A 26309-nucleotide genomic window follows, 5' to 3' on the forward strand; every position below is an offset into this window, starting at 1 on the left:
CATTTCAGAAAGTCAAACCCATATATGATAGAGGCTCATGACACACAGAGTGAAATATTTCAAGTCTTTGTTTCTTGAAATGTTGATTATGGCTTACAGAGAGTGAAAACCCTAAATTCAGTGTCTCAGAAAATTAGAATATTACATAAGATCAAGGAAAAAATGGATATTTTAAACAGCTCTGGTAATTGAAACCTTTCCCACATGTTCCACAAGAATAAGGCTTCTCACTTGTGTGAGTTCTCACAAAAGAATTTCCAGAGCCAGAATATCCATTCCAAGTAATCCACATGGACTACATAGAATTAAACAAAAGTGAAGGTTATGAATATTGCCTAGTGATAATCGACGCATTCACTAAGTGGATAAAGTTATTTTCGACAAGGACACCAGATTCCTTGACAGTAGCCAAAGCATTATGTAAAGACATAATAATAAACAATTCCAGAGGTAATCAGGAGCGATAATGTTAGACATTTTGTGAATGCAGTGATTAAACATATAGGAACTTTGTTTCACATAGATCTAAAAAATCATTGTTCATATCATCCACAGAGTGCAGGTCTAGTAGAGCGAATGAATGGAACAATAAAAAATAGATTAAAAAAGTGTATGGAAGAAACAAATAGACCGTGGACAAAATGCTTAGATTTGGTAAAAATGTACATTAACATCACCAGTACGAATGGCTTAACGCCATATTAAATGTTATTTGGACGACCTTACAGAATACCAACCTTTAAAAATTATTGGGAACCAGATGAGGAAGCTAATTTAGCAGACTATATGAGGAAAATAGCTGAAAGACCTTCGTGGATACATCTGTCCCGCTGTAAAAAGATCATTGGTGCAGAGTCACCTGATAAACCGAGTGAGCTCAAGTCTGATAATAGGGTGGACTCAGACGAGTAGAGTTTGGGTAGACCTGAAGGTCAACAGAAGTTGTTTCAAGCCACAACGTTTGGTTAGAGGACAAGACTCTGCAGCAATGATATTTACCCCCAACCGTCACCATGTTATGGCTGCTGCAACCGTTATCGTGCTTCTCTCACTAGCCTGGATTCTCATAATGTACATTCCAGAGACCAAAGTAGTTAGAACTAAATCTAGAAACAAATGGTGGCAAAGTACTGATCCCAAGAATAAGTATCAAACTAATGCATGGTACCGCTTCGCGGAATTCACAGCGAGAGGGACTAATCGGACTGATTGCTACGTATGTGCCAAAATGCCTGTGTCAACAGCCAACCCCACAATAGTAGTTGTACCCCGTGCCAAGGTCTCAGAATTGTTTCCTGACACGCTGCAATCTAAAGTAAATACTGGACTGCTTGACATCAAAATACCAGGATGGAATAATTCTCATAGCATTCCCTGGAAAGGGAGGAATTTTACACACCTTCTCTCGCGCAATTGGACAACATCAATATTCTTAAAAGGGGTACCGTATCCACCGGAAATGAATGTCACGTGCTATTCCAGCAAGACTGTGTTGTCAGACAGACCCAGCACAGTAGGTTCAATAACTAAGAAGTATTATCATATTACTCTCTCCCCATGCGTGCGCTTCTCAAATGGTTCGTTTAACACAACTCAAGCCGTTGACGGAGCTTCCTGTGTAGACCTTTTCACAGCACCTGACGCCCTGGGGACTTTACCTCAGGATGATTTCTATTGGATGTGTGGTAATACCTTCCACCTGTTCTTGCCTCCTGATTGGCAGGGGCGTTGTACGCCCGTGAATGTCACTGACAGCTCCTTTGTGGTGTATGCAGAGAAAGCGCCGCCCCACTCCCCTAAGCGGAGGAGGAAGAGCCTTGAACTCCACGACCATGACGCAATATGGGGCTTGGATGTCCCTGCTGAGTTTAAGGTTTGGAGTACGGGCCAGAAGATCACCTTGTCGTTGTTCCCGTGGGTGGGAGTGGGTAAACTGCTGCTGCGTTTTGAAACACAAAACTGGCGAATGGCGCTGTTCATAAATGCCACCACAAGTGCCTTGGAAGGCCTGTCACAGGAGGTGAGTGCCTTGAGGGAAATGGAGCTACAAGATCGAGTTGTGCTTGACTTGCTATCAGCACCCCAGGGCGGAGTTTGTGCCATTGTAGGGGATACTTGTTGTACTTTTATTCCTGACAACGCTGGGGATGAGGGTCAAATAACTTTAGCTTTAAGAAACCTGACTGTGCTGGCTCGTGCTTACACCCGAGACTTTCATCCAGACGATAGTGTCTGGAACCCCTTCACCTGGCTGCTCTCCGGCCCATGGTGGCAGATATTGCTGAAAACAACCGCCCCGATACTTGCAATTTTGTTTCTGGGATGTCTTGTTTTCACCTGTGTTTTGCCTTGTATCCAGTCTATGATCTCCAGGATGATTCACAGCTCCATCACCACTGCCATGTTGACGCTGACACACCGACCCGAGATGTCCAGGCCCAACAGAGATGAGGAGGAGGCTCTCCTCTCCGTGCCTGGTCTTTTTTCATATTCTGATAACTATGACGTGATGCATATCTAAGAACAATCATTCAAACATTCACCTCTTTGAGTGTAAATCTGTTTGTTTTATGGTGCTTCATTGAAGAAATTATTAATACGTTTGCTTTGAGCTTTTCATCCTGCAGGTGCTGTCTTCCACGCATCTCCTGCGAGGGTGCTACTTGCATTCATTGTTTCTAAAATTGATTATCACTGTATTTGTTCATGTGATAAACAGGGGGGAAATGTTGGAATAATTCTACGTAAAGTTATCACATTCACTGTACCAACAGTCTTTCTCATGAATTGCAGAACTACTGTGTGACTTATGTTTCTCCACTGTGACCTCGGAACGAGATAATAAAAAGAGAGGAGACGCAGAGAGTTTTCAGAGCGGGTTGGAGATTGTAACTGAAACACTCTCTGTCCGTTCTCCTCGCGAGTAAGACCAGAACTTGACTTGGTGTGTGTTCTTTCTTGCAGATTTAATAAATGTCCAGAGGTTGACCCTGACACGCACCCTCCGTGTTTGTGCAGCGGCACCGCGGCCGCGTCCCGCCCAGAGGACCGTCCCAGACGGGGGACAAGCTCCTTGTAGCGCAGCAGACGCTCCACATCCAGTCTCTTGTGAGCCAAAGATGAGGAGTCAGGGTTTCAACATGTACAGCTTTATTTAGAATTGCAAAGGAAACAAGTCAGTTGACAGTAATAGAACTCCAAAATCCATCATTTTCTATCGTAGCAACAACCACCAGAATAACATGGCGTCTTTCATTCCGTCTCTTTCTTAGAACAGCGTTCACTACCAGTCAGAACTTTGGACAAACCTTCTCATTCACTTTATTTTCTTGACTATTTACATTGTAGATTCTCATTGAAATCCTCAAAACTATGGACGAACACATACAGAATGATGGAGGAAACAAAAACCTGAAATAAACTCAAAACATGTTTGTATTTTAGATTCCACAAAGCAGCCACCCTTTGCTTTGTCCACAGCTACAAACCCTCGGCCTTCATCACCTGAAATGGTTTTCACCTCACTGCTGAGCCTCGTCAGGGGTCGTCTGTGGAATTGATTTCCTTCTTAACGGGGTTGGGACCATCAGTCGTGTTGTCCTCAACTCAGGTTGGTAGACTGCTGACACACCATTTGTGTTAGAATTGATATGATGGCAACAACCAATCAGCTCAGGAGAAACAACAGTCCATCATAACTTTAAGAACTGAAGGTCAGTCAGTCCCAAATAATTGCAAAAACTTGACAGGAAACACCTGCAGTGACGGAGAGCTGCGTCACATGACTTGGACGCAACAGTCAGGTGCTTTGACATGAGACGGATCGCAGAGTGAAGGCAAGAGGCTCAACAAGTGTTCATCAACTCTGGAACTGATTCAAGACTGTTGGGAAACCATTTGAGGCGACGACCTCATGAAGCTCATCCAGAGAAAGTCAAGACTGAGCAGAGCAAAGGCTGGAATTCATGTTGAACACAAAACAATCATTGAATGAGGATCCGGTGTGATTTTGGACTCAAACTTGTGTTTCTGCCTGTGAGTTCTCTTGTGGACCAACAAATTACTCCGTTTACTGAAACTTTTTCCACATGTTTCACAAGAATACGGCTTCTCTCCTGTGTGAGTTCTCTTGTGGACCACCAAATCACCCTGTTCATAGAAGCTTTTTCCACATGTTTCACAAGAATACGGCTTCTCTCCTGTGTGAGTTCTCTTGTGGCGTAACAAAGAACTCTGTTCATAGAAGCTTTTTCCACATGTTTCACAAGAATACGGCTTCTCTCCTGTGTGAGTTCTCTTGTGGCGTAACAAAGAACGCTGTTCACAGAAGCTTTTTCCACATGTTTCACAAGAATACGGCTTCTCACCTGTGTGAGTTCTCTTGTGGACCAAAAAATGACTCTTTTGACTGAAACGTTTCTCACAGGCTTCACAAGAATATGGCTTCTCACCCGTGTGAATTCTCTTGTGGACCAACAAAGAACTTTGTTGACGGAAGCTTTTTCCACATGTTTCACAAGAATACGGCTTCTCACCTGTGTGAGTTCTCTTGTGGACCAACAAAGAATTCTGTTGACAAAAGCTTTTTCCACATGTTTCACAAGAATACGGCTTCTCACGTGTGTGAGTTCTCTTGTGGACCAACAAAGAACCACGACGACCGAAGCTTTTTCCACATGTTTCACAAGAATAAGGTGTCTCACCTGCGTGAATTCTCTTGTGGCGGACTAAACTACCCACTGTAGTGAAATGTTTCCCACATGTTTCACAAGAACACGGTTTCTCACCTGTGTGAGTTTTCTTGTGGGCCACCAAATGACTCTGTTGACAGAAACCTTTCCCACATGTTTCACAAGAATAAGGCTTCTCACCAGTGTGAGTTCTCTTGTGGGCCGCCATATTACTGTGTAGACTGAAACTTCTTCCACATGTTTCACAAGAATAAGGTGTCTCCCCTGTGTGAGTTCTCTTGTGGGCCAGTAAACGGCTCTGTATAGTGAAACCTTTCCCACATGTTTCACAAAAACTCAGCATTGCACATCTGCAAGTTGTCTTGTGGCGTAACAAATGACTCTGTCGACTGAAACTACTTCCACATGTTCCACAAGAATAAGGCTTCTCACCTGTGTGAGTTCTCATGTGGGCCAACATATTACCTTGTTGACTGAAACTTCTTCCACATGTTTCACAAGAATAAGGCTTCTCTCCTGTGTGAGTTCTCTTGTGGGCCAGTAAACGGCTCTGTATAGTGAAACGTTTCCCACATGTTTCATAAACTATTTTCTTCTCATCAGTGACGGTTCCTAAGTTGGGACTTGTTCTGGCTTTCTTACGGACATTTTCACCAGATGTTCCGTCACCAAGAAACTTTTCACCTTCAGCCTGCTGCTCTGACTCAGGAACCTCGTCCACACGGTCGCCAAGAAATACGCTGCATTTTTTCAGACGGACATTTCTAGTTGATTCTGAGTCGATATGTTTTGTCACATGTTGGACTTCAGAGTCATGAGAGAAGAGCTGCTCAGAGTCCGGTTCTTCTTCTGGTTCACTCAGGGAACTTTGCTTCTCAATAGAAGGAACCCGAAAGGAACCACTTTCTACCTTCAGTGTGAGACTCCCTCCCTCCTGACTGCTACCAAGTTCCATCTGTTCTTCAAGCTGGAAAACTTCTGGTTCTTCCTCTTTGACCTGTGGAGGTTCTTCTGGTTCTTCCTCTTTGACCTGTGGAGGTTCTGGTTCTTCCTCTTTGACCTGTGGAGGTTCTGGTCCCTGCTGCTCTCCACAGTAGTTGGTTTCCTGGTTAAAGAGCTGCTCCTCCCTGCAGTCATGCTGCTGTTGGAGCTCTGGAGAGACAAAAAAGTACAAGTTAAAAGGTAAGTTACATGAGTTCAACAGTTCCAGCTTTAAAAAAAAAAAGAAGAGAGACTCAAACGGTGAAAGTGAAAACTTTCAAATTTCAAAAGTGGCACACAGTCGTTCCAGGATCGGCTGATGTGCAGCGTTATCTGCTGAACATCTGGTGGATTAATGATTCTTTTTTGGATCCGATACCTGCAGACACCCTGTTCTGAGCGGAAGAACCGACAGCCACACAGGTTTAAACTGTTAGCAGCTGAATGAGCAGACAAAATGTCAAACGCAGACAATGGACACTAAAAATACCCAAAATACTACAAGTTCCATCTTCCCCATGTTGGCCATCTTGGATTTCTCTGCCTGGTCCACAGGCCCGTGCAGGGAGAGATGAGACTTTTCTTTTTTTCTTTTTGTAGCGTACAGAAAGTGCAGAATCTGATTCCAGTATAAGTTTTGTTTCCGCAGCAAAATTCAGAATTGCTCCTGTTGAATGGACGTTACTAATCTTACTGTCCGTTCTCTGCAGCAGTTAGTCCCACCGGGACGTCCAACATCAGAGGGACCTCGTCCATGTGCTCTGACAGACAGACGGTGACCCCACGAAGGCTCGCCTGAAAAATCGCTGATGCCCATCCCCATGGCGACCGCCACGACGTGGAGCCGCACCTGCACCGTTAACAATCGTCTCCCCGGCAGAACGGCGCTCAAGCACCAATCGGTGGACTCGTTCCTCCAGGTCCGGCCATCTGGCCTTCAGCCCGCGATTGGGTTTCTTGGTTTTCTTCATTGCAGTGAGAAAGATTTCTGCTTTTCGCCATTCCCTCACTTGTTTCTCACTCACACCAAACTCTCTTCCGGCTGCTCTGTTACCGTGTTCAACTGCGTATTAAACTACCTGAAGTTTGTAATCTGCAGAATCAGACTTTCTTTTTAGAGGCATCTTGTTTTAGACTTTTCCATACCTGTTCTATGTAACTTGATTGGAGGTTTCCAGATGTTATCCAGCAGTCTGCGCTGACAGTCAATCTCCTCGTACTGGACCACAGTTTGTTGAAACACGGTGAAGATTTCTCTGGCAGCAGCAGTTAGTCGCTGGGTGGTCCAGTCTCTCACAGAGTCGTGGGAATCATCACATTCACCATCAGTAACAGTATCCTCAACACCATCCTTCTCCTCTTTAATGTGGGGAGCTTCATGTTCCTCCTGCTCCACACTGGAGCTCGTCTTCTGGTGACCAATGTGTCGCTGTGGACTCTCTGGAGGGAAACAAGACAAAAGTCTCTGATGTGATGATGTGAATATTTTACGGTGAAGGATGGATGAGACGGGACAGGCTGCATTTACAATATGAACATTTAGAAACAAAAAGTCTGACAGTCACTGTGGGTTGAAAAAATAAAACCAATGAGAAAACTGTCTGGATACAACATGAGCTTCTCTGAGCCATGAAACGTTTGTGGGAAGTTTCCAGTTTGATGTAGTTAAGGCTCTGTTTACACCACAACGCTCCAAATGATAACACTACGTCCATTAAAGGAGTTATCACCTGGCATTCTCATGTATCCAGTCTCCCTTAAAGTGTCTTTAAATCAATTCTTAAAATGTATTAGGAAAAAAAATAAATCTAGAGCTTAGAGCAATTCGCTTTTCCATCAGATTGGTATGGCGACATTAAAACATTTAACAGATGTGGGTCTTTGATAATGTCCTCCTGTGTTTACGAGACACAAGAGGACAATCAGAATCTCCCATCTGGGGTTTGAACACAGAGCCCAAACAAAACAAGCTCTGCCGCTTTCAAATTCCAGGTATTTTGGCAAGTTTCAACACCGATAAGCATGTTTAACAAGGAAACATATGATTTCCTGGTCATGACTCCTTTACAGGACAGCAGCAGACACACTGACAAGGATGTCGTTAGTGTGCTCCTGTTTAATACTGAAGGTTCCTAAATTAAAATCCCTCCTGTTATTTCACTCTGAACAAGAACCGCAGCCTCATTTCTGTCTGCTGGCTTGAAAACAAAAGCTACGATCCTCCACGAGTTCATTCAGACTTTTCCATACCTGTTTTGAGGGTCTTGCTTTGAGTTTTCTTCTCGATTTTCAACAATCCGTTCCGACGAACTTCCTCCTCGTACCGGACGATAGTTTGTTGAAACACGGAGAATATTTCTCCAGCAGCAGTCGATAGTCGCTCATTGATAAAGTCTCTCAAAGCCTGAAGTGAAGCCATTGTTACTGCAGGAGTTTAAAAGTCTCCTCTGAGACTCCAAACACCGCGAAGAGTCTAACGGAAGTCAAACTCCCTCCAGAGCTGCTTCTTCTTTCATTTAATCGGAGGATCACAAACAAGGTTCACTTTCTTACTGACACCTGCTGGACACAGGGGGAACTGCTCGTTGAGTAGTTGAAGCTCTTTTATGAATGAACTGACCCGTGTGTTTTACAACCATCAATTTATTGATCATCATCTCGTTGGTTTGTTTGTTGTTTTATTAGTTAACAGAATAACTGATTTTCATGTGGACTGACAGAAAAAGAAAGAAGTTTGACCTAAATTTCAGTGAGATCCAGATCATATTCTGGATTCAGAATTTTGAAAAGGTCTTTAAACTGTAAGATACGTTAAATATATTCTAATAAAATGTTACATGCTTGTAATTAATGTGCAGAAGATTGAAATATAAAATGTTGAGAGAGCCCTGACAACATTGTGGAAGGACCAGAGGAAAGACTCTCTGGTCTAGATTCAGTCCTGTCTAAAGGAAGCCTGTCCTCTCTATCGAACTTCTTCTTCTTTACAGTATCAGTTCTGGTTCAGTTGACAGTAGTCAGATTACTCTCCTGCCTCCTCCGGCGGGGAGCAGTGCGCAATGCGCAGAGGAGCGCGCACGATGCGGGTCTGCAGGGGGCTTCAGTGGGCTTCAGGGCGGACATGGAGGGCTTCTGACACGGTAAGATACTTTCTACTCGAGCGCCACTGTCCGGTTCACTGTCAGGAAACTCCGAGAGTCAATGTTACTGTCAAGAAGAGAGACGAGAGAAGAGCAGCAGCTTCAGTCTCCTGCGCAATGCTGCTTATGTAAACTCTGTGTGTGTGTGTGTGTGTGTGTGACTTCACTGTTTTCATGTCAGATTGTAAGAAAGTTTCTAGAATTCAGCCTGAAACTTGTCCACCATGATTCAGTTTTTGAGTTTTTATTAAAATATTGTTACAAAGTTTCACGACATCCAGGTACGTCTCAAAAAATTTGAATATCAGGAAAATGTTCAATATGTTGTGTCACTAATTTCAGAAAGTCAAACCCATATATGATAGAGGCTCATGACACACAGAGTGAAATATTTCAAGTCTTTGTTTCTTGAAATGTTGATTATGGCTTACAGAGAGTGAACACCCTAAATTCAGTGTCTCAGAAAATTAGAATATTACATAAGATCAAGGAAAAAAATGGATATTTTAAACAGCTCTGGTAACTGAAACCTTTCCCACATGTTCCACAAGAATGCGGCTTCTCACCTGTGTGAGTTCTCGTGGGCCAGCAAACTGCTCTGGATAGTGAAACGTTTCACAAGAACTTGGCATCGCACATCTACAAGTTATCTTGTGGCGTAACAAATGACTGTTGTTAAGAGATTCTATTCTTAAAAGCTGTGTGAAAGATACTAACGTGCACTGAGGAATTTGCTGACCGCTTGACTAACAATTTGCTGAGGTCTGCACTAATGAAAAACACCTCTATTTTATGGTTGCAGGACGTGGCCTGTAACATGTGGTTATCTCAAGTGTTTGTAGGAGACAAAGCCTGAGACACAACATCTTAAGTTGGGGGAACGAAAACCTAGACTACAATCGGCGGAAACCCGTCACAGCTGGTCCCTTTTGATGACCTCGCTCAAGTACCCCTTGACCCCAGGCTGGCTTCGTGACATCCTGCAAACCTCAGCTAAACCTGCGGAGACCCCGTGACTCACCATTTGGAATGCTCTGCCTGCGAGCAGATGAAAACACATAAATACAAATGTCGCCTAGGCAGATACGTCTTTCTTCCCGTGAACTGCTCGCAGTTCACGTTGCTCGGTTTAGAGTAGGAACCAAGACCCAGAATTCTGTAAATTGAGAATATTGCTTGCTTATCGCACTTCAATATAATTTGATGGTCAATCTTTAAGAAACCTGACTCATGTGTCTTTCTTTAGTTAGACTGGCAACAAAAGGACTTGTGGTGCGAGTTGAAAGCACCAAACTGTCAACTGAAACTTTTAGTTGTACTTTCCTGTTTGTTTTTTGAAATGTAGCTTCCAGTACAAATATGTAATGATTCACTGGTGTTGTGGGGGCAGATTGTGGACTTTACGCACCCTCCGTGTTTGTGCAGCGGCACCGCGGCCGCGTCCCGCCCAGAGGACCGTCCCAGACGGGGGACAAGCTCCTTGTAGCGCAGCAGACGCTCCACATCCAGTCTCTTGTGAGCCAAAGATGAGGAGTCAGGGTTTCAACGTGTACAGCTTTATTTAGAATTGCAAAGGAAACAAGTCAGTTGACAGTAATAGAACTCCAACATCCATCATTTTCTACCGTAGCAACAACCACCAGAATAACATGGCGTCTTTCATTCCGTCTCTTTCTTAGAACAGCGTTCACTACCAGTCAGAACTTTGGACAAACCTTCTCATTCACTTTATTTTCTTGACTATTTACATTGTAGATTCTCATTGAAATCCTCAAAACTATGGACGAACACATACAGAATGATGGAGGAAACAAAAACCTGAAATAAACTCAAAACATGTTTGTATTTTAGATTCCACAAAGCAGCCACCCTTTGCTTTGTCCACAGCTACAAACCCTCGGCCTTCATCACCTGAAATGGTTTTCACCTCACTGCTGAGCCTCGTCAGGGGTCGTCTGTGGAATTGATTTCCTTCTTAACGGGGTTGGGACCATCAGTCGTGTTGTCCTCAACTCAGGTTGGTAGACTGCTGACACACCATTTGTGTTAGAATTGATATGATGGCAACAACCAATCAGCTCAGGAGAAACAACAGTCCATCATAACTTTAAGAACTGAAGGTCAGTCAGTCCCAAATAATTGCAAAAACTTGACAGGAAACACCTGCAGTGACGGAGAGCTGCGTCACATGACTTGGACGCAACAGTCAGGTGCTTTGACATGAGACGGATCGCAGAGTGAAGGCAAGAGGCTCAACAAGTGTTCATCAACTCTGGAACTGATTCAAGACTGTTGGGAAACCATTTGAGGCGACGACCTCATGAAGCTCATCCAGAGAAAGTCAAGACTGAGCAGAGCAAAGGCTGGAATTCATGTTGAACAAAAAACAATCATTGAATTAGGATCCGGTGTGATTTTGGACTCAATCTTGTGTTTCTGCCAGTGAGTTCTCATGTGGACCAACAAATGACTCCATTTACTGAAACGTTTCTCACAGGCTTCACAAGCATGCGGCTTCTCTCCTGTGTGAGTTCTCTTGTGGCGTAACAAATAACTCTGTATCATGAAACTTTTTCCACATGTTTCACATGAATACGGCTTCTCACCTGTGTGCATTCTCTTGTGGACCAACAAAGAACTCTGTTGATAGAAGCTTTTTCCACGTTTCACAAGAATAAGGTGTCTGACCCGTGTGAGTTCTCTTGTGGACCACCAAATGAGTCAGTTTACTGAAACTTTTTCCACATGTTTCACAAGAATACGGCTTCTCTCCTGTGTGAGTTCTCTTGTGGACCACCAAATCACCCTGTTGACTGAAGCTTTTTCCACATGTTTCACAAGAATACGGCTTCTCTCCTGTGTGAGTTCTCTTGTGGCGTAACAAAGAACGCTGTTCATAGAAGCTTTTTCCACATGTTTCACAAGAATACGGCTTCTCTCCTGTGTGAGTTATCTTGTGGCGTAACAAATAACTCTTTTGACTGAAACGTTTCTCACATGTTTCACAAGAATACGGCTTCTCACCTGTGTGAGTTATCTTGTGGCGTAACAAATAACTCTTTTGACTGAAACGTTTCTCACATGTTTCACAAGAATACGGCTTCTCACCTGTGTGAATTCTCTTGTGGCGGACTAAATTAGCCACTCTAGTGAAACCTTTCCCACATGTTTCACAAGAATACGGCTTCTCACCTGTGTGACTTATCTTGTGGACCAACAAAGAAGTCTGTTGACGGAAGCTTTTTCCACATGTTTCACAAGAATACGGCTTCTCACCTGTGTGAGTTCTCTTGTGGACCAACAAAGAACCCTGTTGACGGAAGCTTTTTCCACATGTTTCACAAGAATACGGCTTCTCACCTGTGTGAGTTCTCTTGTGGACCAACAAAGAATTCTGTTGACGGAAGCTTTTTCCACATGTTTCACAAGAATACGGCTTCTCACCTGTGTGAGTTCTCTTGTGGACCAACAAAGAATTCTGTTGATAGAAGCTTTTTCCACATGTTTCACAAAGATACGATTTCTCACCTGTGTGAGTTCTCTTGTGGACCAACAAATGACTCTGTTGACTGAAGCTTTTTCCACATGGTTCACAAGAATACGGCTTCTCACCTGTGTGAGTTCTCTTGTGGTCTAACAAAGGACGCCGTTCAAAGAAGCTTTTTCCACATGTTTCACAAGAATACGGCTTCTCTCCTGTGTGAGTTCTCTTGTGGGCCAGTAAACGGCTCTGTATAGTGAAACGTTTCCCACATGTTTCACAAGAATAAGGCTTCTCACCTGTGTGAATTCTCGCGTGGCGGACTAAACTAGCCACTGTAGTGAAACGTTTCCCACATGTTTCACAAGAATAAGGCTTCTCACCTGTGTGAGTTCTCTTGTGGGCCAGTAAACGGCTCTGTATAGTGAAACCTTTCCCACATGTTTCATAAACTATTTTCTTCTCATCAGTGACGGTTCCTAAGTTGGGACTTGTTCTGGCTTTCTTACGGACATTTTCACCAGATGTTCCGTCACCAAGAAGCTTTTCACCTTCAGCCTGCTGCTCTGACTCAGGAACCTCGTCCACACGGTCGCCAAGAAATACGCTGCATTTTTTCAGACGGACATTTCTAGTTGATTCTGAGTCGATATGTTTTGTCACATGTTGGACTTCAGAGTCATGAGAGAAGAGCTGCTCAGAGTCCGGTTCTTCTTCTGGTTCACTCAGGGAACTTTGCTTCTCAATAGAAGGAACCCGAAAGGAACCACTTTCTACCTTCAGTGTGAGACTCCCTCCCTCCTGACTGCTACCAAGTTCCATCTGCTCTTCAAGCTGGAAAACTTCTGGTTCTTCCTCTTTGACCTGTGGAGGTTCTTCTGGTTCTTCCTCTTTGACCTGTGGAGGTTCTGGTTCTTCCTCTTTGACCTCTGGAGGTTCTTCTGGTTCCTCTTTGACCTGTGGAGGTTCTGGTCCCTGCTGCTCTCCACAGTAGTTGGTTTCCTGGTTAAAGAGCTGCTCCTCCCTGCAGTCATGCTGCTGTTGGAGCTCTGGAGAGACAAAAAAGTACAAGTTAAAAGGTAAGTTACATGAGTTCAACAGTTCCAGCTTTAAAAAAAAAAAGAAGAGAGACTCAAACGGTGAAAGTGAAAACTTTCAAATTTCAAAAGTGGCACACAGTCGTTCCAGGATCGGCTGATGTGCAGCGTTATCTGCTGAACATCTGGTGGATTAATGATTCTTTTTTAGATCCGATACCTGCAGACACCCTGTTCTGAGCGGAAGAACCGACAGCCACACAGGTTTAAACTGTTAGCAGCTGAATGAGCAGACAAAATGTCAAACGCAGACAATGGACACTAAAAATACTACAAGTTCCATCTTCCCCATGTTGGCCATCTTGGATTTCTCTGCCTGGTCCACAGGCCCGTGCAGGGAGAGATGAGACTTTTCTTTTTTTCTTTTTGTAGCGTACAGAAAGTGCAGAATCTGATTCCAGTATAAGTTTTGTTTCCGCAGCAAAATTCAGAATTGCTCCTGTTGAATGGACGTTACTAATCTTACTGTCCGTTCTCTGCAGCAGTTAGTCCCACCGGGACGTCCAACATCAGAGGGACCTCGTCCATGTGCTCTGACAGACAGACGGTGACCCCACGAAGGCTCGCCTGCAAAATCGCTGATGCCCATCCCCATGGCGACCGCCACGACGTGGAGCCGCACCTGCACCGTTAACAATCGTCTCCCCGGCAGAACGGCGCTCAAGCACCAATCGGTGGACTCGTTCCTCCAGGTCCGGCCGTCTGGCCTTCAGCCCGCGATTGGGTTTCTTGGTTTTCTTCATTGCAGTGAGAAAGATTTCTGCTTTTCGCCATTCTCTCACTTGTTTCTCACTCACACCAAACTCTCTTCCGGCTGCTCTGTTACCGTGTTCAACTGCGTATTAAACTACCTGAAGTTTGTAATCTGCAGAATCAGACTTTCTTTTTAGAGGCATCTTGTTTTAGACTTTTCCATACCTGTTCTATGTAACTTGATTGGAGGTTTCCAGATGTTATCCAGCAGTCTGCGCTGACAGTCAATCTCCTCGTACTGGACCACAGTTTGTTGAAACACGGTGAAGATTTCTCTGGCAGCAGCAGTTAGTCGCTGGGTGGTCCAGTCTCTCACAGAGTCGTGGGAATCATCACATTCACCATCAGTAACAGTATCCTCAACACCATCCTTCTCCTCTTTAATGTGGGGAGCTTCATGTTCCTCCTGCTCCACACTGGAGCTCGTCTTCTGGTGACCAATGTGTCGCTGTGGACTCTCTGGAGGGAAACAAGACAAAAGTCTCTGATGTGATGATGTGAATATTTTACAGTGAAGGATGGATGAGACGGGACAGGCTGCATTTACAATATGAACATTTAGAAACAAAAAGTCTGACAGTCACTGTGGGTTGAAAAAATAAAACCAATGAGAAAACTGTCTGGATACAACATGAGCTTCTCTGAGCCATGAAACGTTTGTGGGAAGTTTCCAGTTTGATGTAGTTAAGGCTCTGTTTACACCACAACGTTCCAAATGATAACACTACGTCCATTAAAGGAGTTATCACCTGGCATTCTCATGTATCCAGTCTCCCTTAAAGTGTCTTTAAATCAATTCTTAAAATGTATTAGGAAAAAAAATAAATCTAGAGCTTAGAGCAATTCGCTTTTCCATCAGATTGGTATGGCGACATTAAAACATTGAACAGATGTTGGTCTTTGATAATGTCCTCCTGTGTTTACGAGACACAAGAGGACAATCAGAATCTCCCATCTGGGGTTTGAACACAGAGCCCAAACAAAACAAGCTCTGCCGCTTTCAAATTCCAGGTATTTTGGCAAGTTTCAACACCGATAAGCATGTTTAACAAGGAAACATATGATTTCCTGGTCATGACTCCTTTACAGGACAGCAGCAGACACACTGACAAGGATGTCGTTAGTGTGCTCCTGTTTAATACTGAAAGTTCCTAAATTAAAATCCCTCCTGTTATTTCACTCTGAACAAGAACCGCAGCCTCATTTCTGTCTGCTGGCTTGAAAACAAAAGCTACGATCCTCCACGAGTTCATTCAGACTTTTCCATACCTGTTTTGAGGGGCTTGGTTTGAGTTTTCTTCTCGATTTTCAACAATCCGTTCCGACGAACTTCCTCCTCGTACCGGACGATAGTTTGTTGAAACACGGAGAATATTTCTCCAGCAGCAGTCGATAGTCGCTCATTGATAAAGTCTCTCAAAGCCTGAAGTGAAGCCATTGTTACTGCAGGAGTTTAAATGTCTCCTCTGAGACTCCAAACACCGCGAAGAGTCTAACGGTAGTCAAACTCCCTCCAGAGCTGCTTCTTCTTTTATTTATTCGGCGGATCACAAACAAGGTTCACTTTAATACTGACACCTGCTGGACACAAGGGGAACTGCTCGTTGAGTAGTTGAAGCTCTTTTATGAATGAACTGACCCGTGTGTTTTACAACCATCAATTTATTGATCATCATCTCGTTGGTTTGTTTGTTGTTTTATTAGTTAACAGAATAACTGATTTTCATGTGGACTGACAGAAAAAGAAAGAAGTTTGACCTAAATTTCAGTGAGATCCAGATCATATTCTGGATTCAGAATTTTGAAAAGGTCTTTAAACTGTAAGATACGTTAAATATATTCTAATACAATGTTCCATGCTGGTAATTAATGTGCAGAAGATTGAAATATAAAATGTTGAGAGAGCCCTGACAACATTGTGGAAGGACCAGAGGAAAGACTCTCTGGTCTAGATTCAGTCCTGTCTAAAGGAAGCCTGTCCTCTCTATCGAACTTCTTCTTCTTTACAGTATCAGTTCTGGTTCAGTTGACAGTAGTCAGATTACTCTCCTGCCTCCTCCGGCGGGGAGCAGTGCGCAATGCGCAGAGGAGCGCTCACGGTGCGGGTCTGCAGGGGGCTTCAGTGGGCTGCAGGGCGGACATGGAGGGCTTCTGACACGGTAAGATACTTTCTACTCGAGCGCCACTGTCCGGTTCACTGTCAGGAAACTCCGAGAGTCAATGTTACTGTCAAGAAGAGAGACGAGAGAAGAGCAGCAGCTTCAGTCTCCTGCGCAATGCTGCTGCTGCTGCTTGTATAAAGTGCGCGTGTGTGTGCGTGCGTGTATGTGTTTGTTTGTGTGTGACAGAGACCTCACTGTTTTCATGTCAGATTGTAAGAAAGTGTCTAGAATTTAACCTTAAATTTGTCCACCATGATTCAGTTTAAAAAAAAAAAAAAAGTTTTTAAATATTGTTACAAAGTTTCACGACGCAATCTGATTGGTTGTTAAAAGTACTCATGACGCACAGAAAATACACTTAAAAACAGACACGAATGTAATTACACACACAGACACAGACACAGACACACACACACACACACACACACACACACACACACACACACACACACACACACACACACACACACACACACACACACACACACACACACACACACACACACACACACACACACAAACCATGATGGTGTTTGAATGTAAAACTTATAATCTGTGTAATCCCAGGTCCTCAAAGGTTCACTCTGACTCCTCACAGACGAGGACAGCAGACATGGATTTATTCAAACAACAGAAAGTGGAGGATTTCTATGAAATCGGAGAGGAGTTGGGAAGGTAAGCACAAGTTTCCAGTCTTTATTCTCATGAACCCACTAATAAGAAATGTTTCCACGTGGTTTCAGAAGTTGAAGTAGTTTCCAGTAGAGTCGGATTGAAATCAGGGTCTGTTTACAAAGCAACAGTAGTTGGAGGCACTGAAAACAAAACTTTTTGGAAACTGCTTCCCAAGGAGGAACTTTATGAAAATATTATGATTTGGTCTCCATGGGAACAGAGGGAAACGCCAGCTCTGACTTCGTGTAGACAGAGAAAAACCAAACTTTTCAGAAACGCTGCTGCTGGCCGAATTAAATACTTGTAATGCAAATGCTCAATAGATGAACAATAAAAACAATGTCATGACTCCCAGTCCATGTTCTCCTGGGACTTGGTAGTTTTATTTTGGCAGTCACCGTAATAACAATCCAACTTGATCGTCTGTCTGTGTTCTCCCATTGTTGATGTTTATAGTATATTGTTCTCTGTGTGCATATTTTTGTGTTTTCATTACAAAAAGAACACAAAAAACAACATTAACAACAGCAGTCAAAATGTTACTGTACAAGTGTGAAACTTTTCTGAAACGAAAAGACAAAAAAAGGATGTGTTTCAACTTGAAACGTGTAAATGGGACCAAACTGTGAGAGGGATGAATTAGTTACTGGTTAACAGGCCAGAGTGGAATCATTTTGAAGAAGGAAATAATTCATATCAAATCTAGATGAAATGTATCAACATCAAATATCATCAGTTATTTTAACCCCTTTGGTGTCAGTTGTTGAATCTGTTTTTTTACGCACACGATGAAATAATTAATTTCTGGGTATATTTCAAGCAGGAAAACACACCAAATGAACTTCAGTTCAGGACTTGTATACAAAGGGAAATGCTTTTTAGAAAATGTTTCGTGAAACGTCAGCCTGAATTTTCCCAATCTGACTATTCCAGCTGCCACTGGCGTTTCAGCAGCAGAACGTTGCTCCACGAGTCGCTGCAGCTGTGACCAGCCTGTTCATTCAGTCGTTCCTGTTATGAGAAAAGTTTGGTCGGTGTCAGGCGCAGACAGCTGTGGATCTTTTTAAAGGACGAGTCTAACTTTAGCAGCTGCCGTCAGAGCGGCTGCAGGCGGCTCCTCCAGTGTTTGCTTACACGCCGACTCAGGAGCCGCACACACAGGCTGAGGCCACAAAGTTTCAACTGAAAACACTGTCTCTGCGTTTTTGTTTCAGAAAAGTTTAGCTTTTACACGACAACTCTTGGAAAACAATGCCTGTTTCCATGTGTGACCTGTGTGATGGAGGTTGTCTGCTCTCAAAGAACTTTGGAGTCGCCCGGGTTGGTTCAAACGGCCGTTTATTGCATCGTCCTGGACAAATACAATCGAAAGGGAATAATAGCTTCTTGTGGTAACGGCACATACAGCAGCCTGTAGACAGCACAATACTAACAGTCAGCCACCTCATTTCAAAGTGATAAAACCCAACAAAAACAAAGGCTAAACTTCACAAAAACATGGCATAAATAAAGTTACAAGGACAAACAAAGTTTCTATTATTTCAATCAGTATGTGCATTTTTAAATGTATATTTTCACAGGCCTTTCAGCCACGTTACCTGCAGTAATTCCCTCTTTGTAGTGAGGAATTACCCACAATGCTTTGCCATATAAACCCCACGATAGGACTGTAGTTGCACTTTGACAACAGTAGATGCCAGTGTTGCACCATTTATCTGGATTTAATCCAGCCCTTCTTAACTATGTTACACATGGAAATGTCAAATACTGAAAACCATGTAGTTAGCATTTTGAGCCACCAGTGGGTGCTGTTGGTGGTTTTTGTAATGAAACCACACACACGTGCCTTGAGAACAAAACGCTGGAAATATTAACAATGGGGGAACAGTGTGTGTGTGTGTGTGTGTGTGTGTGTGTCTTACAGATGGGTTTGCAAGGATCAGCAGTATAAAAGAGACTGCACATATTACAGTAATTGCTTTGCTTGCAGGACCCCCTCAGGTTCAGGAGAAAAGGGATGCTCTGGAGGTCAGGACCTCTGGAGGACAGGATCCTCTGGAGGTCAAGACCTCTGGAGGTCAGGATGTCTTGAGGTCAGGATCTCCGGAGGTCAGGATCCTCTGGAGGTCAGGATGTCTTGAGGTCAGGATCTCTGGAGGTCAGGATGTCTTGAGGTCAGGATCTCCAGAGGTCAGGATCCTCTGGAGGTCAGGATGTCTTGAGGTCAGGATCTCCAGAGGTCAGGATCCTCTGGAGGTCAGGATGTCTTGAGGTCAAGATCTCTGGAGGTCAGGATCTCTGTCAATCACAGTTAGTGTTGGTGCGTCTCTGTTTCAGCGGGCAGTTCGCCATCGTGAAACAGTGCCGGGAGAAGAGGACAGGCCGGGACTTCGCCGCCAAGTTCATCAAGAAGCGTCAGAGCATGGCGAGCTCCCGTGGCGTGCGGCGTGAGGAGATCGAGCGCGAGGTGACCATCCTGCAGCAGACTCAGCACCCCAACATCGTGACGTTGCACGACGTGTACGAGAACCGGACCGATGTGGTCCTCATTCTGGAGCTGTGAGTTCATACTGGACCGGGCGGCAGGACCATGACTGTACTGGAGTTAAACGTGTGTGTGTGTGTGTGTGTGTGTGTGTGTGTGTGTGTGTGTGTGTGTGTGTGTGTGTGTGTGTGTGTGTGTGTGTGTGTGTGTGTGTGTGTGTGTGTGTGTGTTACAGGGTCTCAGGGGGTGAGCTGTTTGACTTCCTGGCTCAGAAGGAGTCGCTGAGTGAGGAGGAGGCCACTCAGTTCATCAAGCAGATTCTGGAGGGAGTGAACTACCTGCACGCTCGCAAGATGGCGCACTTTGACCTGAAGGTCAATCCACAGAGACCGAGTCTGTTTCTATTCTGTTTCTATATATAGAAACACACACACACACACACACACACACACACACACACACACACACACACACACACACACACACACACACACACACACACACAGAAACTCATGTTCCTTCAGTTGTTACCAGACTTGAGTGATCATTCAGTTTTTCAGACTGTCTTCAGGACGAGTCGGCCATTGTTGTTTGAACTGACGTTCTTTGTGCACAAGATGATTCACTGGGTCTGTAAATGACTGTAAAGTGTGTGTTGGAGGAGAAATGCGGACTCAGCACCATGTCAGGGTTAAAGATTGTGTCACACTGTGAGCCTCTGACGTCTCCGCGGGTAAGAAATGGAATCAGAGCTCAACCGGGACAAAAAGTCCCTCTGCTGGACTGATGGAGGACAAACTGAGTGAGGGGATAGCGTATAGTAATGTGCAAGTAACTGAGTATCATAAGATTACTCAGTTTTAATTACTATATGTTATTTACATGAAAACAGTTATAGAGTCCCTGTCTGGTGTTAGCATTAGCCAAAACCTGTGTGTGTGTGTGTGTGTGTGTGTGTGTGTGTGTGTGTGTGTGTGTGTGTGTGTGTGTGTGTGTGTGTGTGTGTTGCTCTGCAGCCTGAAAACATCATGCTGTTAGATAAAAATGTTCCGCTGCCCAGAATCAAACTCATCGACTTTGGCCTCGCGCACAAGATCGAAACTGGAGTCGAGTTCAAAAACATCTTTGGGACTCCAGAGTTTGTCGGTAAGACGGTTTCATTAGTTTATCATGTTGAGATTATTAAAGGTCACCAGATACTGATGAAATGATTCAATTAAACTTAGTAATACACAAAATTCAGCAATGAAAGTTTGGGTCTGGTTTCTTCTCAGCTCCGGAAATCGTGAACTACGAGCCTCTGGGTCTGGAGGCAGACATGTGGAGCATCGGGGTTATCACCTACATCCTGTAAGAGCATCACACACCGTGAACAGCTGGTCCTGCAGGTCCAATGTCTTCATGCAGGTCCAATGTCTTCCTGAAGGTCCAATGTACCCATTCAGGTTCAATGTCCCCCTTTAGGTCCAAAGTCCCCCTTTAGGTCCAAAGTCCCTTCGTATGTCCAATGCCTCATCTGCAAGTCAAATGTCCCCCTATAGGTCAAATGTCCTCCTGCAGGTCTAATGTCTCACTGTAGGTCTAATGTCCCACTTGAGGTCAAAAGTCCCCCTTTAGGTCCAATGTCTCTATGCAGGTCCAATGCCTCCTCTGCAACTCCAATGTCCTCCTGCAAGTCCAATGTCTTCCTGCAGGTCCAATGTCCCCCTTTAGGGCCAATGTCCTCATGCAGGTCCAATATCTCTCTGTAGATCCAATGTCCCCCCGCAGGTCCAATGCCTCCTTTGCAGCTCCAATGTCCTCCTGCAAGTCCAATGTCTTCCTGCAGGTCCAATGTCCCATTTTAGGTCCAATGTTCCCTTTTAGGTCCAATGTGATCCTTCAGGTCCAATGTCTCGCTGTAGATCCAATGTGCCCCTGCAGTCCAATGCCTCCTCTGCAACTCCAATGTCCTCCTGAAGGTCCAATGTACCCATTCAGGTTCAATGTTCCCCTTTAAGTCCAATGTCGTCCTTCTTTAGGTACAAAGTCCCCTTGTAGGTCCAATGTCTCCCTGCAACTCATATGTCCTCCTGCAAATCCAATGCCTCCTCTGCAAGTCCAATGTCCCTCTGTAGGTCCAATGTCTCCCTGTAGGTCCAATGTCTTGCTGCAGGTGCAATGTCTAGCTGTAGGTCCAATGTCTCCTCTGTAGTTCTGTCTGCAGGCTGAGTCCCACAGGTCCAATCATTCCTCCGTCTTCAGATTAAGTCCTGCAAGTCCAATGTGTCATCTGTCTTTCGGCGTGTCCTCTGCAGGTTGAGCGGCGCCTCACCATTTCTCGGGGAAAGCAAACAAGACACTCTGGGAAACATCTCAGCGGTAAACTACGAGTTTGACGAGGAGTTCTTCTGTCACACCAGTGAACAGGCCAAGAAGTTCATCAGCCAGCTTCTGGAGAAGGACAAGAAGTAAGAGGACCTCCAGAAATAGCCATTAAAGACCCTGTTAAATTCCCCGTTAGAGACCCCTTAAGAGACATGAACATCGAGTGGTTCCAGTTCAAACTATTTAAAACATGCTCTCCCAAAGGTTCGATAGGATAGTTATCAGGATTATCTCTTTGTTTAAACATTTAATGTAAAAACACTTACAAGGAGTTTAATATTGTGTCTAGTTTATTAGAAATGGACATTTATTGGAATTTGGTTTGTATATTTCTATTTTTCTCATGTTCTGTTTTGAACGTATTAAGGGTGTTCCAAATTTGATTGAATCTTACGGGGTTGAGTTTGTATTTCAACTTCATGTCAGGGGCAGGGCTGAACAATTTAGCTTGGCTGCAGAGTTAGGACACGCCCACCAGAGCAAGAAGAGAGGAAATCTGATGTGGATATACTACAATAAAACATCTTTGTGACAATTATTTAATCAATTAATCATAGATAATGATCTTGATAACACAATCAATGTTTTAGTTTTTTCATAATGTGGGGTCTGTAATGGAGTTTTAACATTGAGATGCTCAGTCTCATCTTTTCAAGCTTGTTGATGAGGATGATGATGATTGATGATGATGATGATGATGATGATGATGATGATGATGATGATGATGATGATGATGATGATGATGATGATGATGATGATGATGATGATGATGATGATGATGAAGAGTTCACATTTCTGTCTCACAGGAAAAGATTAACCATTCAAGATGCTCTGAACCACCCATGGATCAAGGTAAACTACTTTCTATTTGCTCACTGGGGGGGTTTCTGGGTTTTGTGTAATTTCAACTTGGGGAGTGAAACGCTTATGTGCTCGGTGGCGAAGGGCCAATAGAGGGCGCCGGAGCACCACCCACTCCTCATACCCCAAAGGGGAAAACAAATGATAGAATAAGTTAATAAACTGTTATAAGGTCCAATTTGTTGCAATTTGTCCAATTTGCATTATTAACTTGATGGACCAATTTATTATCTCATTCCCATGCGTTATTATTTTTTTCGTGATAGCCACTCCGGGGCTCTGTATTTCGGTGATGATCGCTGTAGATTTCAAAATGCTGGTACAGCGTCTCTTCCGTCTCGTAGGTAGCGATACCTCCAGCAATAACTCCGCCCCCAGCTGATGACGTGTCAGGCCCCACTCTGGCCCAGCAACGATGTGGGGCCGGGTTAGCACCCGTTTAGCCCCTGATAGGCCGGGGTTTTGGCGATGGAAACACAAACGAAGTAGCACCTGGTTCTTTCCGGTGGAAAAGCCCCCTAAGTTAGCTTTGAGGAGCCAACCTGTGGACAGTCCTTTGTGTCCTCTCTAACTTCCTGTCTTTCTTCAGTCCAATGAGCACAAGGACGAGAATAAAACGCAGGAGCTGAAGAAGCGAGAGCGCCGTCAGCTGAAGACCAAACGCCTCCGAGAGTACACCATCAAGTCCCACTCCAGCATGCCGCCCAACAACACCTACGTCAACTTTGAGCGCTTCGCCCAGGTGGTGGAGGACATCGACCAGATGGAGAGCTCCTTTGTGGGCCTGGCGGCGGCGCACGACTCCCTGCAGGAGGACATCGACGCCCTGGTGTCCATCTACAACGAGAAGGAGGCGTGGTACAAGGAGGAGAGTGAGGGGGTGCGCCACGAACTCTCGCAGATCCGCTACGAATTCAGGAAGGTGGAGGCGCTGAAGAGGAGCCTGCAGGACGACATGCAGGCATTCAGCGGGAACCTCGCCACCGTCAGCGAGCGCTACCAAGAGCGGCAGGGCCACTACGATGCCCTGCGGCTGGAGCTCAGCAACGAGCTGCGCTGGGTGCAGGAGGTGATGAGCTCCTTCCCCCTGGACGGAGAAGGAGGTGGAGGGGGAGGTGGAGGAGGAGGAGGAGGATACGCCAACTGCAGCTTCTCCACCGTCTTCAACAATGACGTGAACGAGGCCCTGAAGGAGCTGCTGAGCCGCTCGTGTGGAGGAGAGCTGCTGTCAGGAATCAACCTGGACCTCAGCGAGTCCGGACAGCAGAGATAAAAGATGCAGCCGGGGGTCACACTGGGTCAGAACTGGACTCATGGAGTCACAGCTGAACTCAGTTGGGTCAAAGCAAGGTCACCCTTGAATGCATTAAGGTCACACCTTCACCTAGAGGGTCACAGGGAGTCACAAAGGGTCACACCTGGGCACACAATGTCCCGAAACTCTATAAAAACAAGTGTTCTTTATATTTTGACTTTTCTTCTGCACAGTAATGGAATAGCCATTGATCACACTTATTGTCGAGTGTATTTTGTGAATAAACAAAAGGAAACACACTTATTCCGCCTAGTTTGTTTTTCCCCCAGATCAATTCAACTCTCCCAAGACGATGACTCATTTGAAAAATAGTTTTTAAGTCAAGCTCTCAAAGGAGAAGAACATGTAGAGAGCCACTGATTCCTGGAGTTAAGACTTTAGCCAAACGCTGGCGCAAACACTACAAAATGGAGTTTCCCTATTGCTTTAAAAAAAAAAAAGCCATCATCAGTGGAGTTCCGATACCACGAATCACTATGGCAACAGACCGAAAACTGAGTTATTTTGCTGTAAAAGTCCCAGTGCTACAGCAGCGGAGGAGAGAGACGGCATGGGAGAAAGTTGCTGCATGAATCAATGCATAAGTTTGAATGATCTACTCAACTGACTTAACATTTAACTTTAGTTTAGTTTTCACAAAACCTGCTTTTCTGGAACACCCACCCCCCTTGTGTAGTTGTTGTTGGGTTAGAGTTTGATGTTTGTTTGTTGTTGGACTCAGTTTGAGGTGTTGTCTATCTGTGAAGGAAACTGCAAATGAAATGTTCCTCACAGACACCGAGATAAACTTCAGCTGAGCTCCTGAGAATCTGCAGGGAGCAGATAAAAGCCCCTGAACGCACCGCGGCCCCCTGAGCAAGGCATCATGATGAAGACATGGAAACTGAAGGACCCATACTGAATAACACACACAGAGGAGAGACAGAGGTCAAATAACGTGAAGGGATCACAAGTTTTGTTTATTAAAAATCACCAAAGTAATCATAAGTGTTTAATTTAATATATTAGATGTAACAAGAACAACAACATAAATAAATAAACAAACAAACAAAACACAAATAAAAAAATAAAAAAATAAATAAATAAATAAATAAATAAATAAATAAATAAATAAATAAATAAATAAATAAATAAATAAATAAATAAATAAATAAATAAAATAATTTACCCCCTCACTGTGTAACATGCATTTGTAAAAATATCAACATTGGTAAAAACAACAACAACAAAACTGTTAATAGTGCTAATAGTAATACTGTGAATGCAAAAATATTCATTTTAAAAAGTGTGTCAAAACACAAAAAAATCCCATGACAAATAAACAAACATTAGTGTAACTGTGTGATCAGAGTGTAATAACAAAACACACACACACACACGCACACACGCACACACACACACACACACACACACACACACACACACACACACACACACACACACACACACACACACACACACACACACACACACACACACACACACACACACACACACACACACACACACACACATCCAGAGGGGGCAAAGAAAAAGTTAAAAAAGAAAGCAAAGCTTAACTTATCAAAGGGAATATAGAACCCACATATAAAACTTAGCTCAAAATGCACAAACAAAAAAGAAACTTCAATTCACTTAAAATTTATTTATATAGCACCAAATACAACACAGTCATTTCTAGGTGCTTTTAACTGAGAAAAACCCAACGAATCCACATGAGCCTGCAGATTAATTTGCGACTGTGGAAAACAAAACCCTCTAACAGGAAGAAACCTTTGCAGAAACCAGACTCAGAGGTGGAGGCTTTTCTACTGGCCGGTTGGGGTGAGGGGATAGAGGAGAGGAAAGGATAGAATAGACAGAGAGATAGATTGAGGGGGGGGGGATACAAGTTAAACTACAAAAATTCAAGGAAAACTCAAAGTAGAAATTAAAGTATGATTAAACAAAACAAAGTAATAATCTGAAAACCCCCCACAAAAAGACACAAAAAACAGGTAAAGAAAAATAATGATGGATAAAAAAAATCAAACAACAAAAACAATAAAGAAAAACTGAAAATATATGATATGAAACTAAAAAAAAAGAGTACAAACACCAATAAACAAACATTGTAATTAAACATTCAACAAACTACAAGTTAGAGTATAGAGAGACAGACAGCGCTCACAGACCAGCAGAACAGACAGACCTCACAGACCGGCAGAACAGACAGACCTCACAGACCGGCAGGGGCGGGAGGATCACAGCGTCACCGCTCGGGGCTGGACCTCCGCACAGCGCCGCTGTTCCCTGGATTGT

The 26309-nt window shown here is 44.0% G+C and overlaps 3 protein-coding genes across 7 annotated transcripts; 1 reads left to right on the forward strand and 2 right to left on the reverse strand.

The window, feature by feature from the left end:
• Nucleotides 1–3136: 3136 nt before the first annotated feature.
• On the reverse strand, nt 3137–8174 carry LOC308106678 (uncharacterized protein). 2 transcript variants are annotated; one of them, XM_080458560.1, is made up of 4 exons: nt 7923–8174; nt 6819–7112; nt 5157–5843; nt 3137–4903 (listed from the first exon to the last, which is right to left on the reverse strand). In XM_080458560.1, exons 1-4 carry the CDS (start codon nt 8089–8091, stop codon nt 4728–4730), a joined length of 1326 nt encoding a protein of 441 aa, XP_080314686.1. In that variant the 5' UTR covers nt 8092–8174; the 3' UTR covers nt 3137–4727. The 2 variants fall into 2 exon arrangements, with proteins under 2 accessions (XP_080314686.1, XP_080314685.1); XM_080458559.1 differs by having other exon boundaries at nt 3137–5843.
• Nucleotides 8175–8760: 586 nt separating this feature from the next.
• dapk2a (death-associated protein kinase 2a) lies at nt 8761–24250 on the forward strand. Of its 4 annotated transcripts, none has more exons than XM_080458837.1 (9): nt 8761–8812; nt 16873–16980; nt 19318–19539; nt 19701–19839; nt 20482–20611; nt 20740–20815; nt 21763–21915; nt 22639–22684; nt 23283–24250. In XM_080458837.1, the coding sequence occupies exons 2-9, from the start codon at nt 16919–16921 to the stop codon at nt 23964–23966; spliced, it is 1512 nt and encodes a 503-aa protein (XP_080314963.1). In that variant the 5' UTR covers nt 8761–8812; nt 16873–16918; the 3' UTR covers nt 23967–24250. The 4 variants fall into 4 exon arrangements, with proteins under 4 accessions (XP_080314963.1, XP_080314962.1, XP_080314964.1 ...); XM_080458836.1 differs by lacking the exon at nt 8761–8812 and adding an exon at nt 16059–16302; XM_080458838.1 differs by lacking the exon at nt 8761–8812 and adding an exon at nt 16227–16302 and having other exon boundaries at nt 16904–16980.
• LOC308125367 (uncharacterized protein) lies at nt 10362–15647 on the reverse strand. The gene is made up of 3 exons (XM_080489050.1): nt 15413–15647; nt 14309–14602; nt 10362–13342 (listed from the first exon to the last, which is right to left on the reverse strand). Exons 1-3 carry the CDS (start codon nt 15579–15581, stop codon nt 11415–11417), a joined length of 2391 nt encoding a protein of 796 aa, XP_080345176.1. The 5' UTR covers nt 15582–15647; the 3' UTR covers nt 10362–11414.
• Nucleotides 24251–26309: the final 2059 nt, after the last annotated feature.

The sequence above is a fragment of the Lipophrys pholis genome (genome assembly GCF_963383615.2).
Source record: "Lipophrys pholis genome assembly, chromosome: 2".
Taxonomy (NCBI): Eukaryota; Metazoa; Chordata; class Actinopteri; order Blenniiformes; family Blenniidae; genus Lipophrys; species Lipophrys pholis.

What these genes read in the sequence shown, in the direction of transcription:
- LOC308106678 (XM_080458559.1), bottom strand. Translation starts at nt 8,091, where the DNA reads ATGGCTTCACTTCAGGCTTTGAGAGACTTTATCAATGAGCGACTATCG. An exon ending in AAGCAAGACCCTCAAAACAG is followed by an intron (nt 7,113 to 7,922) that starts GTATGGAAAAGT and finishes GTTTCCCTCCAG; the next exon opens with AGAGTCCACAGCGACACATT. An exon ending in AATCAAGTTACATAGAACAG is followed by an intron (nt 5,844 to 6,818) that starts GTATGGAAAAGT and finishes TTGTCTCTCCAG; the next exon opens with AGCTCCAACAGCAGCATGAC.
- LOC308125367 (XM_080489050.1), bottom strand. Translation starts at nt 15,581, where the DNA reads ATGGCTTCACTTCAGGCTTTGAGAGACTTTATCAATGAGCGACTATCG. An exon ending in AACCAAGCCCCTCAAAACAG is followed by an intron (nt 14,603 to 15,412) that starts GTATGGAAAAGT and finishes GTTTCCCTCCAG; the next exon opens with AGAGTCCACAGCGACACATT. An exon ending in AATCAAGTTACATAGAACAG is followed by an intron (nt 13,343 to 14,308) that starts GTATGGAAAAGT and finishes TTGTCTCTCCAG; the next exon opens with AGCTCCAACAGCAGCATGAC.
- dapk2a (XM_080458835.1), top strand. Translation starts at nt 16,829, where the DNA reads ATGATGGTGTTTGAATGTAAAACTTATAATCTGTGTAATCCCAGGTCC. An exon ending in GTGGTCCTCATTCTGGAGCT is followed by an intron (nt 19,540 to 19,700) that starts GTGAGTTCATAC and finishes TGTGTGTTACAG; the next exon opens with GGTCTCAGGGGGTGAGCTGT. An exon ending in GGGGTTATCACCTACATCCT is followed by an intron (nt 20,816 to 21,762) that starts GTAAGAGCATCA and finishes TGTCCTCTGCAG; the next exon opens with GTTGAGCGGCGCCTCACCAT.